At 43.9% G+C, this 17570-nt stretch overlaps 1 protein-coding gene across 5 annotated transcripts in view; it reads left to right on the top strand.

Annotated features, from left to right (window-relative positions):
• jmjd1cb (jumonji domain containing 1Cb) overlaps nucleotides 1-17570 on the top strand; it is a 124705-nt gene that overhangs the window by 103456 nt on the left and 3679 nt on the right. For 3 of the 5 annotated variants that reach the window (XM_071463645.1, XM_071463647.1, XM_071463648.1), the window contains 20 exons: nucleotides 687-1674; nucleotides 1787-1984; nucleotides 3090-3262; nucleotides 4434-4596; nucleotides 5106-7635; nucleotides 8994-9195; nucleotides 10696-10910; nucleotides 10994-11146; nucleotides 11562-11651; nucleotides 12015-12139; nucleotides 12425-12671; nucleotides 12792-13012; nucleotides 13296-13643; nucleotides 13758-13926; nucleotides 14017-14107; nucleotides 14218-14348; nucleotides 14561-14683; nucleotides 15481-15620; nucleotides 15750-15926; nucleotides 16830-16961. In XM_071463645.1, coding sequence (XP_071319746.1) covers nucleotides 687-1674; nucleotides 1787-1984; nucleotides 3090-3262; nucleotides 4434-4596; nucleotides 5106-7635; nucleotides 8994-9195; nucleotides 10696-10910; nucleotides 10994-11146; nucleotides 11562-11651; nucleotides 12015-12139; nucleotides 12425-12671; nucleotides 12792-13012; nucleotides 13296-13643; nucleotides 13758-13926; nucleotides 14017-14107; nucleotides 14218-14348; nucleotides 14561-14683; nucleotides 15481-15620; nucleotides 15750-15926; nucleotides 16830-16961 — 6616 coding nt within the window. The remainder of the gene's footprint in view (nucleotides 1-686; nucleotides 1675-1786; nucleotides 1985-3089; nucleotides 3263-4433; nucleotides 4597-5105; nucleotides 7636-8993; nucleotides 9196-10695; nucleotides 10911-10993; nucleotides 11147-11561; nucleotides 11652-12014; nucleotides 12140-12424; nucleotides 12672-12791; nucleotides 13013-13295; nucleotides 13644-13757; nucleotides 13927-14016; nucleotides 14108-14217; nucleotides 14349-14560; nucleotides 14684-15480; nucleotides 15621-15749; nucleotides 15927-16829; nucleotides 16962-17570) is intronic. The other 2 variants (XM_071463649.1, XM_071463646.1) reach the window with 1 other exon arrangement.

The following is a 17570-nucleotide window of genomic DNA, read 5'->3' as shown; positions in this document are numbered from 1 at the left end:
TGCCTCCTTTCGTTTCACAGCATTGCACAGCACTCTACTCTCCAAACTGAGAGAGGGGCTGTGAGCAGTTTATGTAGTTGGCACAGCAGAAGTAATTTCATTCATGATTTAAATCCTCTGATGTACATTGTGATCTCACTGTAACTTTATTAACAGGAATCCTTTAGTTTACAGCAAAAGGATGAGCTGTTACACAGTGATACACACAGTGGAATCAGTGAGTTCTGCAACATCAAAGCTGTCAGAGTTTTCAATTTTGCTCCTCCAAAGCAACAATATTTGCAACTGTGCCATCAATTAACTGATCTAATCACTCATGTAAATAAAATAAGGCAATAGACAATTATGGGCCTAATAATGAAAACAATATTTATTGTGAGACTGTAAGTTACTGCAGATACTGTAGTTGCATCAGTGTGAATCTAAGTGTTTCATAAATTCAATTAAAAAACAAGTAGTGTATTTGGCTGTAGGTCTATGCATTTGTGGTGTTGTATTATTATCTTCAGGTGCTTCATAGAAGTGAACATTTTTCATCATTCATTCACATAAAAGGTCGCTGATCAACAGAGGCAGTGATGGGATAAAATCACATGATTTGTCCTCATTTAAAATAGAAAGTGAAGGTAATCCTGAACGAATCCTGTACATATGTAAAATATCCGTTCCTCTGTGCTTTCTTTCAGGCCTGTCACATCAGCAGCTGATAATGTGGTGCTGGTGGAGAAGGAGAAAACTGTCCTTCCTCATCATCATCTTCATCATCATCAACAGCAGCAGCAGCATCATCAGCTGCACACACAACCACAGCAACACTACACATCTATCCACCCTGGCATTAAGAGCCCGTCTTTATCTGAAGAGACGAGAAAACATCCACAACAACAACCGCCCCCCCATAAGATGAACACAGCCCTCCCACCTGATGTAGCCAAGTCCAAAATGAGCCCAAACCCAAACCCTAACCCACCTCAACTCGACTCTCTGAAACAGAAACCCCAGCACCCCAACAACTCTCAGAGCCACCCCTACCCCAACACAAACCCAACTGAACTTCTCAAAGCTAAGTCCCAGCCAGGCCTGCTGGACATCTCCAAACCCAAACCCAACACCTCCCCAGAGGTCTCTAAGCATAAAATACCGAGGTACTCTGACACCTCACCACCTCCCACAGGCCGTTTGTCTGCCAAAGTAGAAACAGCAGACCCTGTGCGGTCTGGTTTCAAGCCGGTGCCGGCACGGCCTGAGTCGGGTGGAGCCAGTACAAGCAGCAGCACCAAGAGCCCTCTGATCATCGATAAGAACGAAACCTTCACTGTTTACAGGGACCCAGCGCTGGTCCGCTCTGACACAGAGAACTCTGCTGTTGCCACCGTCTCTTCCAACCACGTGGCAGCCTATCTCCATCCCCACCTGCACACCCTGCACTCCCCGTCCCCCCACTCCCCCTGCCTCACCCCTGCATCCCACCCCCATGCCACCTCCCACCTCCTTGCCACTTCTCACACCTCTGCCCTACCTCATCCACACCTTCTACCCCCTGGGGTGCTCCCAGCTATGCCTCCTCCTACAGCGTCTCTCCTCGGGGGACACCCTCGGCTCGACTCCCCCGGCGGGTTGGGTCACCTCGGCCTACCTCACCCGGCAGCCGCACACCAGCAGCAGTTCCTACAGGTGTGACTCCAGATAGAGAGAGAATTATTATCTCCACTCCTGATTGTCTGAGATGAACATTATTTACACCATTGTCTCTAAAAGCTAAAGTAAAAATTGTTTTTGTTTTCAGGGTCAGGGCCCCCCTCCACCCCCTCTACTAACCCAGGCTCACAGCGGGGCAGCAGGGCTGGGCTTGTACCCCATCCTCTGGCAGTACCCCAATGGAACACCAACCTCCTACCCACCAGGACTGAACCTGCCCCCCACAACTAAGTGGGTCCACCCCGAAAATCCTGTCACCGTAAATTCTGAGGCAACTCTCAGGAGGGTAGGTGTATTCGTGTCAGCATTAGGAACTATGGATGCACATGTGCATCTCTTTGTTTGATAGTTGTTGCGGAACAAGGAGAACAGTGGAGGATGGATAGAGGGATGTAGATAGAGGCATCTTTCAGGCACGGAGCTGGGCTTCGTTATAGTCCATCATGAAAATGAATTATTATAATGCCCTCTCAATGGTTTTTGACATTAAAGCTGGGTGTGATTATATTTCATACTAATGTATTAATGTGCCAACTTAGTAGAAGTTCACCTAAAAAAATTTAGCATGCTGGCGCACAGGAAGTGGTGAAGAAACAGGCAAAGTACAATAGCCCACAGTCTCAAATTCTGCCCTTCTGGCCTCAATCAATCACATAGAGCTTCTATGTGTTCAGCCAACTTATACCAACACAACTGTCAGAGTCACAGTGTTTGATGATGGCAGTAAGTGACACTGTCTGAAACTGGTACACTGATACAAACAATATTAGTTTGAACTATTCAATAAAATGACATTTCTATGAATGTATGTATGAATCTTAAAATCTATTTAATTAAAATACACAGTGACCCAGGGGTTCAGTTCTGTTTTGCTCACTGTCTATGGAAGAAATCCTTCATGACATTGCATTGACATACTCTTTGTGTCAATGCATGTTAGATATGAGAGACTGTATAAATCCACTCGGGTGTTTCTAAGCCTTTGTGACGTATTATTTTTGGTCTGCAGGTTGAAGTGGATTAAACCTCTTACACCATTTCCACTTGCGAGAAATCTAAACTTTAATATTGTCACAAAAGGAAACTTCAAACTTTCTCTTTACTCTAACAAGAAGATAGCAAAGTTACAGCTGAAATAGAAGACTGTGTGTGTGTGTGTGTGTGTGTGTGTGTGTCACTGATGATGATGTGCATATGTGTTTATCTGAAAGTGATCTGCACCACCCAGCCAGTTACAGCTGAATGTCCATAGTTTAAGACAATGTTATTAAATGAGCATGAAGGTTTAATCTATGGTGACATTATCTTATTATTATTATTATTAGATTATTATTATTTTAATGATGTTGTATTTGTGTGTTTGTGTGTGTGTGTGTGTATTATGTGTGCAGAACACAGCCAGTCCATGGCTGCACCAGGCTGCTGGTAGCGCTGGTGACGGTCTGGGTTTGCTGAGCCATGTTCCTGTTCGGCCAGCAAGCGCCGACCCCCACCGCCCCCCTGTCAAGATCAACACACACACAAGCCCTCCACTGTCAAAGACCAGCATGGATATTCATAAAGAGTGAGTAGAAATATCAGTAACGTGTAAAGTTCTTTTCTGAGATGTTGGATTGGCTTCAACTAAGAAAGTACCATCAGTCTATACCAAACAATTAATGGAAAAATACCTCAAGGCTACTCAAGACAGGGAATATGTTTAAAATGAGACTACTGAACATGTGTACAGCTATTATTCCACACATTTATAACATCAGATTATGTTCAGACCGTCAGTGAATCTCTCCAGTGTGTGATAGTGTCAGGAAGCTGGTGGAGTCAGTGGGAGCACGAAGCATTCCTTCAGTCTGTAGTTAAATGAAGCACTGGAGAGTTGGACTCAAAGAAACACCACAGGAGAAAGATGGGGCACAGAATATTTGCTTTGGACATTTGAACACCCTGCCCTTCCCGTTGTGAAGCATGATGTGTTCAGAGAGCTAAGTTAACCCTGAGAGGCAGACAAGCAAAGCCAGGTCAGTCAGATGAAGTGAAGTGGCACTAATCCAATATTAAAGTGGCTCAGACAGAATGCTGTTCATTCAGCAGCCTGTGCTCTCCTTATGTAACCACCAGCCATTATCTAGACACCACTGAATACACAAACACACAAAGACACAGCGTCACTGAGGAAACACCACACATTGCTTGTCTCTCTCATTAGCCTAGTTATGCCATGTTCATTAAAACTGCTGAGCAGGCAGTAATACCACAATACCCTGCAGATGACCTAAACCTGCCTGTCAATCAACTGTATTTAGACCTTCATACATCCACAATAATCACTCACATACTTGTATTTTTTTAGTAATTTGATTCTTTGTTTGGTGAATAATTTGCGTTTCATTTAGATTAACTGCAGTGTGCTAAAACTGACAGTTGTGTTTTACCAGTGAAAGTGATTCTCAGCTGATCTGCTGAACTTTATCTGCTGCTCCCAAAATGTCTGTTTTTTTTTTATTTTAATTTTCAGTCAGAATTCAGTGAATGTAGTGAAATGAATTTCAGTTTGTTTTATACGTTAATAAATAAAAATCTTTTTATTATAACAAGAAAGAAAAGCATGAACAAACCAGAGCAGAGTAACGTTTTAGAACAAACAAATCTTGTCTTACATTAGCAGCCATTTCATGCTTTAGTTTGTTGGAAAACCTCATGCACCTTATGATGTAAATGTTGGACTTGTCTGTATGCAGAGATATGGATAAGAAAGGCTTCATGGACCCGATTAGGACTTTGACGTTGGCCCAGCTGAAACAGGAGCAGACAGACAGGAGTCGCACCCCCACAGGGAAAGATGTCCACTTACACCGCCTCTACCTAGACCCCCTCAGCAAGGTTCGCCTGGCAAACACACAGGTACACAGTACTTTGATATTATTGTGAGCATCATTATTGTCTTTATCAGTAGCAGTAGTAGTATATTAGTTTGGATGTGTTAAAATGACTCAAATCCTTTTACACAATAGTGTTAATTTAAAAGTAGAACCACCATTTTAATAATAGATGAGTCACAACAAATAATTAATATTTTACAAAGCGATTTAAAAAATGTATACGAATAAAAGAGACAATAATAACAACCACACCAGCATGATTTCAATACATTTTAAAAATGGTGCATGTGTATAGCGTATTCTTATATTAATCTATAGTATTGAGTATCATTCTTCATACGTTTCTCTTTTGAGATCTTTTTCATCAGCCTTTACAGTTGTTCTTGGTTGACAGTGATCCCTCCCTTCAGACTGGAGATGGACAACACTAACTTCATGATGTCCAGTGTTAAATTATCAGACCCATACATTTGTCTACATGTGCTACAATCCTCAATCACCTCTTAACAGTGTTTGCATTTTCTTCCCCAGGATGCAGTTCAGGCAGCAGATCGAGCCAGTAAATACAAAGAGGAGAATCGGCAAATCCTGAAAGAGAGCATCGAAGTCGCTCCCTTCACTGCTAAGATCCAGCGCTCCAGTGACCCCGGGATGGACCGGGACAGGGAGCGAAGCAGAGATTCTGCCTTCCCTGTCCGGATACCAGCTCTCACCTCACCAAGCCCCAAGGTCAGCCACGCCCATCCCCACGTCATCCAATCAGAAAAGAGCAACTACTTCACCACACTGTCCAACAGTGTAGTGAATGAACCTCCAAGACTGTACTCCTCCAAGGAGCTCAGCTCTTATTATGAGAAAGCATCGGTCGGAGCTCCAGGAGTTGTTGCCAGTATTGGGGCTGCAGTGCCAAACCAGGGAGCTCTGTCCCTTGGCAGCCACAGCTCCAAAACCTCCCTCTCCAAGCCCCCTCCGCTCATTAAGCACCAGCCAGAGGGAGGAGAGGGTTTAGCAGGGAAAATCACTGAGCAGCTCAGCCAGCAGGTAACGCTAGTCCAACCGCAACATCAGCACCACACAGGTATAGAGAGGATAGAACGCCGCAGCCCTGCCATTTCTCCTTCCCTCTCCTCAACATCCTCCTCTTCAGCCCCCAACCACCATCATCATCACCACCATCACCACCAACAGCAGCAGCAGCAACACCAGCTCAGGGCAATGCCATCTCTCCACCGAGCGCCTGTCTTCCACCCCCCCACGCAGCACGCGCTGGAACGAAAAGAGGCTGCAGAGCGAGAGAGGGAACGAGAGAAGGAAAGGGAGAAAGAAAGGGAGAGAGCAGGTTATGGTGGACGTCTGTCCCCACCAACCCTCACACCCATCCAGCCAGTTAGCTTAGCAGCAACTGGTAGCAAAACATCAGCAGAGCAGCAGAAACCTCCCACACTGCTGCCGGAACTCAGGGACGTCAAAGGTCATGGGAATGCTGCCACCATCACCTCTGTGACCTCTGCCATCAGTGGGGAGATTATGACTTCATCAACAGACGGCTGGAGAGGTGCAGAGATCATTCAGGAAAGAGGAGGGATGTACTCTGGAGAGAAAGGAGTGTCGAGGAGCAAGCCCCAAGCCGCAATGGCATCAGTCATTGTACGTCCATCGACAGCCATTAAGTACGACACTGTTGGTGCTAACAAATCTGGTGCTATGATCCATCAGGATCTCACCCAGGGGAGGTTTTACCCATCCAAGCTTCAGGGGGAATGTCCGAGGATAGGGGGGAGTGTTAGAGACCCTGGTGCTGGCAGGGTTATCCAACCCAACTCGAACATGGATGACATGTGTGTCCAGTATAAAAAGACTTCTGTCTGTGGCCTGCAGGGAACTGTGTTAGCCAGTACCACAAACTCTGTGTGCAGGACTGTGGTTTCAGCCTCTTCAGCTTTTGGCATACAGAGTAAATGTGGGACAGCGGCCCGTGAGCTGGGTTACTCCATTTCCACTCGGAACGAAATTGCAGCTCATAAAACTGGCATTGGTGGCTGGGTGCTGGGTCACTCAGGACCAGGGGAGCACCCAGAGGGCTTTGGCTCACGTACCACATCTCCTGGGGGGTCACTGCCTCCCCCTAGTCCAGCAGGGACACCTCAACCCAGTCCAAGCCTCACCCCAACACCTAGCTCCATTTCTAGCTCCAGTCAGCCTTTCTCCTCCTCTTTTGTCCATCTCAAGAAGCACAAAGCTGCTTTGGCCGCAGCTCAGTCCAGAGGCAACTTCTCCACAGCCCCCCCATCCATTACAACTGGAAACTCCTCCCTGTCTGTGGACTCAGTTGACAAAGCTCCCATTCATAGCTCCCCGCCTCCACCCCCCATTAGCCAAGCCTCCTCATCATCAGTTGACAGCAGTAGCAGCAGCTCAGCAAGCGGGAGCACAACACCAGGGAAGTCCAGTCCCCTGCCTAATGGCCAGTCCTCAGGATCAGCCTCAACAAGCAGTGGGCAGCCCAGTAACTACCACAAGCTGAAGAAAGCCTGGTTAACCCGCCACTCAGAGGAGGATAGGAACACAACTGCTACAACAAATTCCACCAGTACTAAATCAGAGAAACTGACCACCACCACCACCAGCACCAGTAACACAAGTAACACTACAGCCATGTCAGAGATGATCAAACCCTGTACAGTCAATCTCAGTGCCTCCACCTCCAGTGACGTGGATATGAGTAAGGACAGTGGAAGCAAAGGTGAGAGAGAGAGACAGTCAGAGGAGAAGATGGGTGGAACAGCAGGAGGAGGTGGGGAGGAAAGGAAAGCTCCTTCATCAAGGCGAGGGAATAAACGGTCGTACGAGTCCGGTTCAGAGAGCGGAGGAGATGACTCAGACGCCAGCGAGAGCAAGATGGAGGGGCGGGCCAAACGTCAGCCTAAACCAACCTACAAGAAGAAACAGAATGACATGGCCAAGAAGAAAGGTGACAATGAAAAGGAGGAAGATGACATGAAACCCAATGGCATCTTCAGATCAGCTCGAGAGAAGACCAAGCTCAAACTGGCCAGCAGCAGTAAGTCTTATGAAGATATTTACTGTATCACTGACAGTCTTTTTTAATTAATTTCACAGGCAGAGAATCTGAAAACATTAGTGGCAGTTAAAGGATGAGGCTGGTGATATTCTCTACTTTTGTTATTGCTCTCACATCTCATGGACAGACTCCAGCCAACTGTGTGTTAGTCTCTCAACAGCTCTCAATCTGTAGCTCTCAACTCCAAACCTACTGATTCTTACTGAGAAGCTATCATAAAAGTAATTTTTTTTTAAAGTGATTTCCTGAAACAGCTGCTTACTGTAGGTTTTAGCAAATGTTACTTAGAGGAGGAAACAGTGCATTTGTCGGGGACTATTTTAAGCAGCAGATTAATCCACATTTGGTGCTGTGGTGAGTATTTGGGGCAGCAGGTCAGTGTGTGGAACTGAGTCAAAATAAACTACAGTGTATGTTCATGGTAATGACGGAACATGTCATGTGGCTCACTGATGTGTTTTTAATAGTTTTTGGACAGGAAACAGATACATCAGGCTGTGAGACACAGAAATTGCTTGTTAGTAGGAGACGGTCACTGTTGGTTTGGCTCTGCACATGAGATTTGTTGATAATGAAAACAATGTACAATATCACCAGGTTTTATCAACTGTAGCGGATGCAGGGGTTGAATATGGGTTATTTCGTTAGACGACCACCTCTGTATTGTCTGTATCACCCCGATGACCCCTGTTTGAAGCAATCAATTAATATTTATTGCTTGTGAAGCTAAGCAAAGAACCAATGTTACATCAGTATTATTACCCTACCTTTCTGACTGTCAGACCAAAATACAACAACTACTTCTACATCCTCTTATATTATTGTGATCTCCTATTTCAAGGCCACCACTGTGTCTACTGTTACCTGCCTCATTCACAGTTTAACTAATCAAATCATTGGTTAGCTACACCAGGCTGGTTTTAGAAACCAAATTCAAAGCTTATTTAATCCTTTTGTACCTGGGAATTCATTAAAGACAAATTTATTAACTATTATACATATAACACCAACACACTATGACAATACTTGTAACTTTTTCTCCCATTAGCTTATTTGCTTACTTTTAAATATTCTTAGAAGGAAGATTTCTGTAACTCAATGTTCCTGGATTTTGAACACAAAAATGTGAAAGTAGAGCAAGTAGATCCATCGTGTATCCCTCATCTTCTCTCTCCATCTTTCTTGCTGCCACAGTGGTAACAAGAAAAAGTTTTCAGACTGAGCATGTCCTATGTAAAAAGACTCAACATGGAATTGTTAGATATTAGGGCACGTGAATGCAAAACCCAACAATTTTTGAGCACTTTTAATGACTTAGTAATGTGCAATCTTCTCAGATGGGATCCCCCGCTCCGTGCTGAAGGACTGGAGGAAGGTGAAGAAGCTGAAGCAGACAGGGGAGTCTTTCCTGCAGGATGACTCATGTTCAGAAATTGGCCCCAACCTGCAGAAGTGTCGTGAGTGCAGGGTAGTCCGCAGCAAGAAGGGAGAGGAGCAGGCACATTCTCCTGTCTTCTGTCGCTTCTACTATTTTAGAAGGTAAATCTCTCACCTACTTTCCAACTGTTTCCTTTCCCCTGTTATTTCATCTCCCATTTGTCTTTCCTGACTACACTTGGAATTACATCCATCCACCAAACATGCAGTTTTGTTTAAAATCCCTCAGGCTCATCTGTGAATGTTTGGTCCCTTCTTACCCCTCATGTGTCCTCCGTGATGCACTGTCACACATTTACCTTCACCCCAGTTTTCTGTAAAGAGAGTAAGCACTTAGTTTAAGAGGATTCATAAATAAATAGAAAACCACAAATGGAGAGAGAGGACAGGACACAGAGATTATTAATCTTGTGCAGTATGCCCTACCTCCGTCTGTTCCTCTCTCTCTCTCATACACACACTTGCTTTGGACACACAGACAAGCACTTGTGTTGGATAAGCAGCAGCTGCAGTCTGGGGTCTAACAAGGTAAATCTGCCAAAGAGGATTTTCTGCTCCATAATCTTTTCCTCTCTGACTCACTGCAGAACTGCTGCTCTTGCAATCCACCCCCCCTCCACCAGCTCCATCCAAACCCCACACTTCTAATTCTTACTCTCTCACCTTATCTCACCTCCTTCCTGTCTGACCCAGTGGGCTGGGATTTCATAAGAAACATTCACCTGAGCTGACTGGGTTATGTAAGGGCACCAAGGACAGCTATGGTTTTACAGTGAGAAGCCTCATGGAGAAAAACATCCTCTCATTCATATACTGAGTCACTCTTGCTCCATGCCAACATAGGATTGAATATACCCTACTTTATATTGTTATGTGTTATGTACTAATTAGTATATTTCATTCACGATCAGGAATATATATATATATATATATATATATATATATATATATATATATATATATATATATATATATATATATATATATATATTCAGATTATCATATTTATATATATCAGATTATTATCAGTATATGAGTACTATAGTATATTGTAGGGCAAGTGTGGAGTGCTATCTCCCGAGCATCCTGTGAATGGTATAAATGTGCAGCAGGATTGATGGGGCGGTTCTTTGTTCTCCTTGTAATTTTCAGTGTCTGCAAGATTTAAATCTGTGTGCTGCAGTCCTGACCCTCATAGCTCACTGCAACATCTCTGCTCAAAAATGTGATATTGTGCATTTTCTAGTATTTATGGCACGATGTTGTATATCACGCAACTCCGAGTGGTGACGTAAACACTGGCGCTCTTAGCAGCAAATTGAGGCCATCTGCCACAGTGTTTATCAAAGCTTTTCTAATTTAGCAGCAACGTGAGGTCATTCCAAGTCCAGCTGCAATTTAACCAGCATGCAAACATGTCGTTGTGTGGTGTGCAGTGTGTAAAAGAGGCTTTCTGTTTTGTCCATCATGCTTTATTGGTCTGAAATAATACTTTTGTCACCTGTGGTCACAGTGGTCATGAAGGGTGCTATCATATTCCTCTAATGTCACAATTGTTGCTGTACAAAGCTGTTTGCTAATAACCTGTTTATTACCATCCAGGCTTTCCTACAGTAAAAATGGAGTCATTCGAATGGATGGCTTCTCCAATCCAGACCAGTTTGATGATGAGGCTCTGGCCCTGTGGGCCCCTGGGGCGATGGAGGAGAGTCACCTGGACCAAACCACCGCCAAGTACATCCTCAGCTTCATAGGAGACAAGTTCTGTCAGATGGTTGTGACTGAGAATACTGCAGCCACCTGGGTCAAGAAGGATGGTACGCTCTCTTAAAAATGGCTGACATTTTTAATTAACTAACCCTTACTGTGTTTTTAAATTGAACTTTTCTGTGTTTTTCAGCCAAGATGGCGTGGAAGCGAGCGGTCAGGGGGGTGAGGGAGATGTGTGACGCCTGCGAGGCAACACTTTTCAACATCCACTGGGTCTGTCAGAAATGCGGCTTTGTTGTCTGTCTGGACTGCTACAAGGCCAAGGAGAGAAGGAGCTCCAAAGGTCAGTATTGTTTCTGTCTGGACAGTTAGGAGCCAGATGAGGGGCCAGACGAGCTGACTGTACAGAAATTCTTGCATGCACTCGTATCACAGAACTGACTGGCACCAGTCCAGCCTGGATTAAACCCCACTGTAAAGACAGCCCCAGAGGTCATACAGTGCTCTTACTTCTGCAGAGTGTGTTTTTTGTACTTAACGTTCATTTTTTACATGTTCTGGTTTGGTTTTAAGTTTTATGCTTTTTGGATCCTGCATCACAGGTGGCAGTGACGCATGGTTTCTTGTGTGCATTTAAATATACTGGATGTATATGTAAGCTTCTATTGTAATCCACGTGACAAGTTCCTTCTCTTTTGTGTATTAGGCACATACGTGTATTATTACAGCAACTGACTTGTGTCTTTTTGTTTGATTAGATAAAGAACTCTACAGCTGGCTGAAGTGTGTGAAAGGCCAACCCCACGATCACAAACATCTGATGCCAACACAGATCATACCTGGCACAGGTACACTACATACTACTGTCTCTTTATCTTCCTGTTCACACCACGTCTGCATTCCACTGGCCTCTGTTTATCTCTTAGCTGCACATACAGTAGATGACTGTGTGGATGATGTAGAGATTAATAGTGATATTTTTGGACTGAAGTACTCAATAACAAAAAATCTTTTGTTTGTTATCTTTTGTTGTTTGTTTTTGGGTAATGAGCTCAGCCTAGTGTTCGACATCATCCTATTGCAGTGGTGTAATAATTGTCACTGGCCTACTGAGTGGGTCAAGTTTCATTTGGATAAAGGTCCAGGTTTGTTCTTCTCTTGTATTTTTCTCTGAAATGTTAAAACTATGCTGCATCTTCTTGGTTTGTCAGTGCTGACTGATTTGGTGACTTCCATGCACTCGCTGAGAGACAAACACAACATCAAATCCCACTGTCCCTGCACCAACAAACAGAACCCCCTCACCAAACTACCAGCCACCAATGGAGTCTCACAGGTACAGTCCATTTACAAGGCCAGGGCCACTGTTTGCTGCAACACAGTCACAATTTCTTTATTACTATTTTATAACTACCTAATAAACAGTTGCATTCTAAGTATTGAATAGATCAGAGATTTGTTATACAATTTGATGGGAAGGTTTGAATTTGATGGCTTTTTAGTAAGTTCAGCTTTTCACCATGTCTCTGACTTTCTTTCACAAAGAAGCCACTGATCATTTGTACAATAAGATCAACTAGTCAATAGTACTTAACCTCTGATTTCCACCTCTCTCTGGCAGGTTCTGCAGAACGTCCTTAACCACAGTAACAAACTGTCTCTGGTGAAAGCTGAGCCGGGCTCTCAGCAGAACTCTGATCCAGGAGGAACCAAGGCAGAGACTAACGGAGGAGGTGTTGGAGGAAGCAGCCCAGGCAGCGATGGAGGAAGTGCTCCTGTCACCCCACCAGAGTCTCAGTCACCTCTGCACTTCCTGGCCGACCTGGCAGAGCAGAAATCCAGGGAGGAAAAGAAAGGTGAGCGCAAGGGTACGAATCAGTAAGCTTTTAATTTTTCAGTCTTATTTCACCTCAAGAAAAGTCACAGACAGTGATCAGTGACCTCCTCCACTACTTCCACATGCCTCCCTCTTCCTCTTGCTCTTGCAGAAAACAAGGAGTCAGTGTTGCTGGGTAAATCATTGAAGGAAGACAAGGAGGGAGAAAGCCTGGAGGTCCTGCAGCAGTGTAAAACCACCTCACTGGTAGCCAACAGTACAGAGCAGGGATCCACACTCAGAGATCTGCTCACCACCACCGCAGGCAAACTGAAGCTGGGCTCTACTGATGCAGGAATCGCCTTTGCACCAGTCTATTCTACTGCTTCACAGGTACACACACACACACACATACACACTTATGATGTAATCGAGGAGTAGATGCAGGGGTTTGTTTCATCTGCTTTACTGCCCAGGAGAAGCATGTCCCACAATGAGTACACTGTAATCAAATATGTTTAATATATAAATATAGAAAATTCATCTGACAATGGCAGAAACAAAATTATACAGGCTGTACCACCTTCTCCTCTACAAAAGTTTGAAGAGTAGAGCTTTTCAAACTGAAGAGATCAAGTTTAAAATGAAAATATTACTTTTCCTCTTTTCTCTGAAGACTGGAAAGGGTGGGCGGACCATGCCCAATATCCTTGATGATATCATTGCTTCAGTAGTTGAGAATAAAATCCCCGCCAGCCGCCAGAGCATCACCACCAAGCTGTCAATCAAGCAAGAGCCTGTCACCATGGGTGGTAACAACACCAACAACAACGCTATCACTGAGGATACCAAACCAGACAGGAAGAAGTCAGTGCCTCTTACTGCAGCTGTGCCAGAGGAATCCACCAGTCAGTACCCAGACATTCCCCACTGCTGGTTAAACAACAGACGCTTACTGTGGCTCAAAGATCACCGCAACCAGAACAACTGGAAGCTGTTCAGGGACTGCTGGAAACAAGGACAGGTACACATCAGGCTTAGTAACACTAGCAGCAGTAGTCATAGCAACAGCACTGTAGTAACTGTTATTAGTAAATACATTACAGATAATAACAGCCATATAAATGTGTTTGTGCAGCCTGTTCTGGTGTCAGGGATCCATAAGCGACTGAACGCCAGTCTGTGGAAGGCCGACTCCTTCAACCAGGAGTTTGCAGACCATCAAGGAGACCTGCTCAACTGTAAAGACCAGGTGGTGTCCAACTCTGGGATCAAGGAGTTCTGGGATGGATTTGAGGACATCACCAGTGAGTCTTGCTCTTTCAGCCACTGGAACAGCACTGTCATTGATGAGCTAGTATTGATTCAGTCTGACTTGCGTCTTCATATCTATTCAGAGCGGCCCAAGTCCAAGGATGGAGAACCTATGGTCTATAGACTGAAGGACTGGCCGTCTGGAGAGGAGTTCATGGCCCTCATGCCCTCAAGGTGAACACACACACTCAGCACATACGTATTTCATGAGCAAACATCTAAAGAAGAATACAAACAATGCCAGAGTGACTGTTAAGCTCATCTAAATGAGATGTTTTTTGCAGATATGATGACTTGATGAAGAACCTGCCCCTGCCAGAGTACTCTGATCCAGAGGGCAACCTCAACCTGGCCTCCCACCTGCCGTCTTTCTTCGTCAGGCCAGATCTGGGGCCGAGACTCTGCTGTGCCTACGGTAAGAGAGACACTAACAACAATGATGATTTAACTTTGCAATGTTCATCATTTAACCTAAATTGTTTCTATGTGAATCTGTTAATGGGAAATAAAAGATTTGAGAGCCTCATAACTTAATGAATCTGAATCTGCATGAATTGTTTCCATTTAAAATGTTTGATGCAGATAGAATCCTGCCTTTTTCTTATGAATCAATGGTCTCTCCTCTAGGTGTGGCTGCGTCTCAGGACCAGGACTTTGGGACTGCAAACCTTCATGTGGAAGTGTCAGATGTTGTTTCTGTTCTGGTCTATGTTGGAGTAGCCAAAGGCAACGGAGTCCTGTCCAAAACTGGTAAGAATGAAGTCATCAACTTAAAGACTGAGTGGACTGACAGGGTACAGGGTGGAAAGGATAAACACTTCTCATTGGGACTGCTGTTATGAAGGACTGACAGCTGCTTTCTACAACCTTAGTCCTTGCCTCAATATTTCAGGCCGAGTAGATTTTTTTAGTATTTCCTACCGTCTCACCACAGTTCTCCTCCCTCACTCTCACACACTGACACTCAGCCCTTGCTGTCCTTTGACACATCCTAATACTTTTCTTCAAAGAGTTATCTTGACATGACATCACAGTGTAATCTTTATATGTATCCTGTCAAGCAGCTGTTTTAGGTGTGTATGTGTGTAAGAGTGACAGAAAGTGACAGTCGTTTTCTGACTTGAATATTCTGTGACACATTTTTGTTATTCTTGTCTGTTTAATACACAGCACACTTTAATCTTGGAGATTCGTGTACTGTGTACTGTACTGTTCCTTCTGGTGTTCTCACTGTTTCAGCTCTGCCATCTTCATAAATATTGTCTTTTGCATGAATTATGTACAAACAGTTAAGTTATTCATTCAGTAAAAAAATTAAACCAGGTTAGGTGGTAGATGAAGGTTTGCTTTCTGCTTCGTTTATCATGTTATAAACGGGATAGTTCAGAATTTCTGACAGTTGGAAAGAAAAACTTTAAACTAGTAAAACCCTTAATAAAGAAGGGTTTTTTTATTAACTAGAGAAAATAATCAATCCATTACCTAAAAAATGTAAATAAAAATAAAATGCAGCAGAAAAATGAGTGTGTGTGTTTTTGTGTGTGTAGGAGTGTTGAAGCGTCTGGAGGAGGAGGATCTAGATGAGGGAGTCCGGAGGAGGCTCAAAGACTCCAGCGAGACACCAGGGGCGCTGTGGCACATCTACCTCAACAGGGACATGGACAAAGTCCGAGAGTTCCTGCACAAGGTCAGCACTCTGAATAAAAATATTCACTAAGTACCACAGCTTTAAATGAACATACAACATTTAAATGAGAATGTAGTATTGACGTAACACTCCCCCACCCCCCCAACCTTCACCCACCAACCACCTCAGCTCTGTAAGGAGCAGGGATTGGAGGTGTCGCTGGACCAGGACCCAATCAGAGAGCAGGGCTGGTATCTGAGCAGGAAGCAGCGGCAGCAGCTGCTGGATGAGCACGGAGTTCAGGGCTGGACTGTGGTTCAGTTCCTGGGAGACTCTGTCCTTATACCAGCAGGGGCTATGCACCAGGTATGTAGTATACACACAAACACACACGCAGATCACCTCACAGGTAAGATGATTAAAATGTTTCCCCTCTTACTAAAATGTGATGTACACTGGTTGTCTGTTTTTGTTTTATATCAACATGAATGGTAGAGACAGCTGTCCATCTCAGACCTTGCAACATGTTTCTTCCACATGTGTCATTTAAATAAGTGAGGTCATACTCTCAGTTTCTTTGACTGTCAACAGCAAATATCTCCTAACAACCACTGTGTTTGTATCACAGCCTGATGTAGCTCCATTGAAAACACATCAATGAGATACACCTACTGTTGGACTCACGTTTGTTCAAACTACAGAAATTACTGAAGTGTTTTTTCAAAAGATTGATGTCTTGATAGGAACCAGTGACCTCAGACAGAGCAGGGAAGTCAGAAAGTGACCATATAACACATGCAACACATTGATGCAATTGTTTTAGTCTTTGAAAATATGAAAAACATAGGATAACACTACATTAACCTAAACCTTTTATGTTTGATAAATACTTTATGATCCTTTCTTCATATCTGCACATTCTTCTTAGTTTATGTACAAAACACAATCTGTCAGAAATCATATACATCCATATTTCACTGACTTCAAACTGAATATATTTCAGATTTCTAGTATGTTTTCATAATGTTTTTATTTCCATTATAAAGTGAAACCTGTTAATGTTTCATTTGTTTTATTTTATGTTTATGTATATTTATGTATTCATATCTTCTCTGGATTCATCCAGATGTTTGCTGTTATGTAGATTATTTGTCTGTTTAGACACGGTCAGGTTCTTGTTTCCTGATCCTTTGATTCGGTGCTGTTATTGTCTGAGCCAGTCAAAGTCTTCATAGAGCCCCCACACCCTCTCTCTTTTCTGTCTGTCAGGTCCAGAACCTCCACAGCTGTGTCCAGGTCATCAATGACTTTGTTTCCCCTGAGCATGTGGCCAACTCCTTCCATCTGACCCAGGAGCTCCGGCCCAGTAAAGAGGAGGTCAACTATGAGGATAAACTACAGGTGATAGATCAGAGCTCAGTCTCCTGTCAATCAGCACCGCATTATTACACCCTTTCCTGCCTTGGACTTGTTAAGATTTTGCTAAGATTCACATACCATTTTTAGTGTTAGTAGTGCAGCAGTCTACATTCACTTTATTAGGAACACCAAAACAACATGGTCACCTGACACATCAGTCATACCACAGTCAAAGTAACTGAGATCACATTTTTCCTCACTCTGATGTTCGATGTGAACATTAGTCCTGACCTGTATCTCCAGGATTTTATGCACTGCACTGCTGCCACATGATTGGCTGGTTGGATAATTGCTTGCATATGCAGGTGTTCCTATTAAAGTGCTCAGTGAGTGTAATTAGCTGTGTAGCTTATTTCTTTCACTGTGAGCCTCTTTCTGTCCTCCTATCTCAGTCACAGCCTACCCCTGTCTCTTTTCTAAAGAACATGTGTGTGCGTATGCGTAGTGTGTGTGTCTCAGTGTAAAATAAGGACAGACAGAATGGCAGTGAGTCATCGTCAGTGATGTTTTTTGGACATTGAGTTTGTCTGCTCTGTGTACACTCCACTCCACTCATCCTCCCATAGAGAGGGTTGTAAATGAGATGTGTGT

This window comes from Trachinotus anak, unplaced genomic scaffold, assembly GCF_046630095.1.
Source record: "Trachinotus anak isolate AG129_WGS33_773 ecotype Australia unplaced genomic scaffold, CSIRO_AGI_Tana_v1 ptg000025l, whole genome shotgun sequence".
Classification (NCBI taxonomy): domain Eukaryota; kingdom Metazoa; phylum Chordata; class Actinopteri; order Carangiformes; family Carangidae; genus Trachinotus; species Trachinotus anak.
The sequence above is the reverse complement of the archived record's forward strand: the minus strand, read 5'-3'. Positions and strand labels throughout refer to the sequence as shown.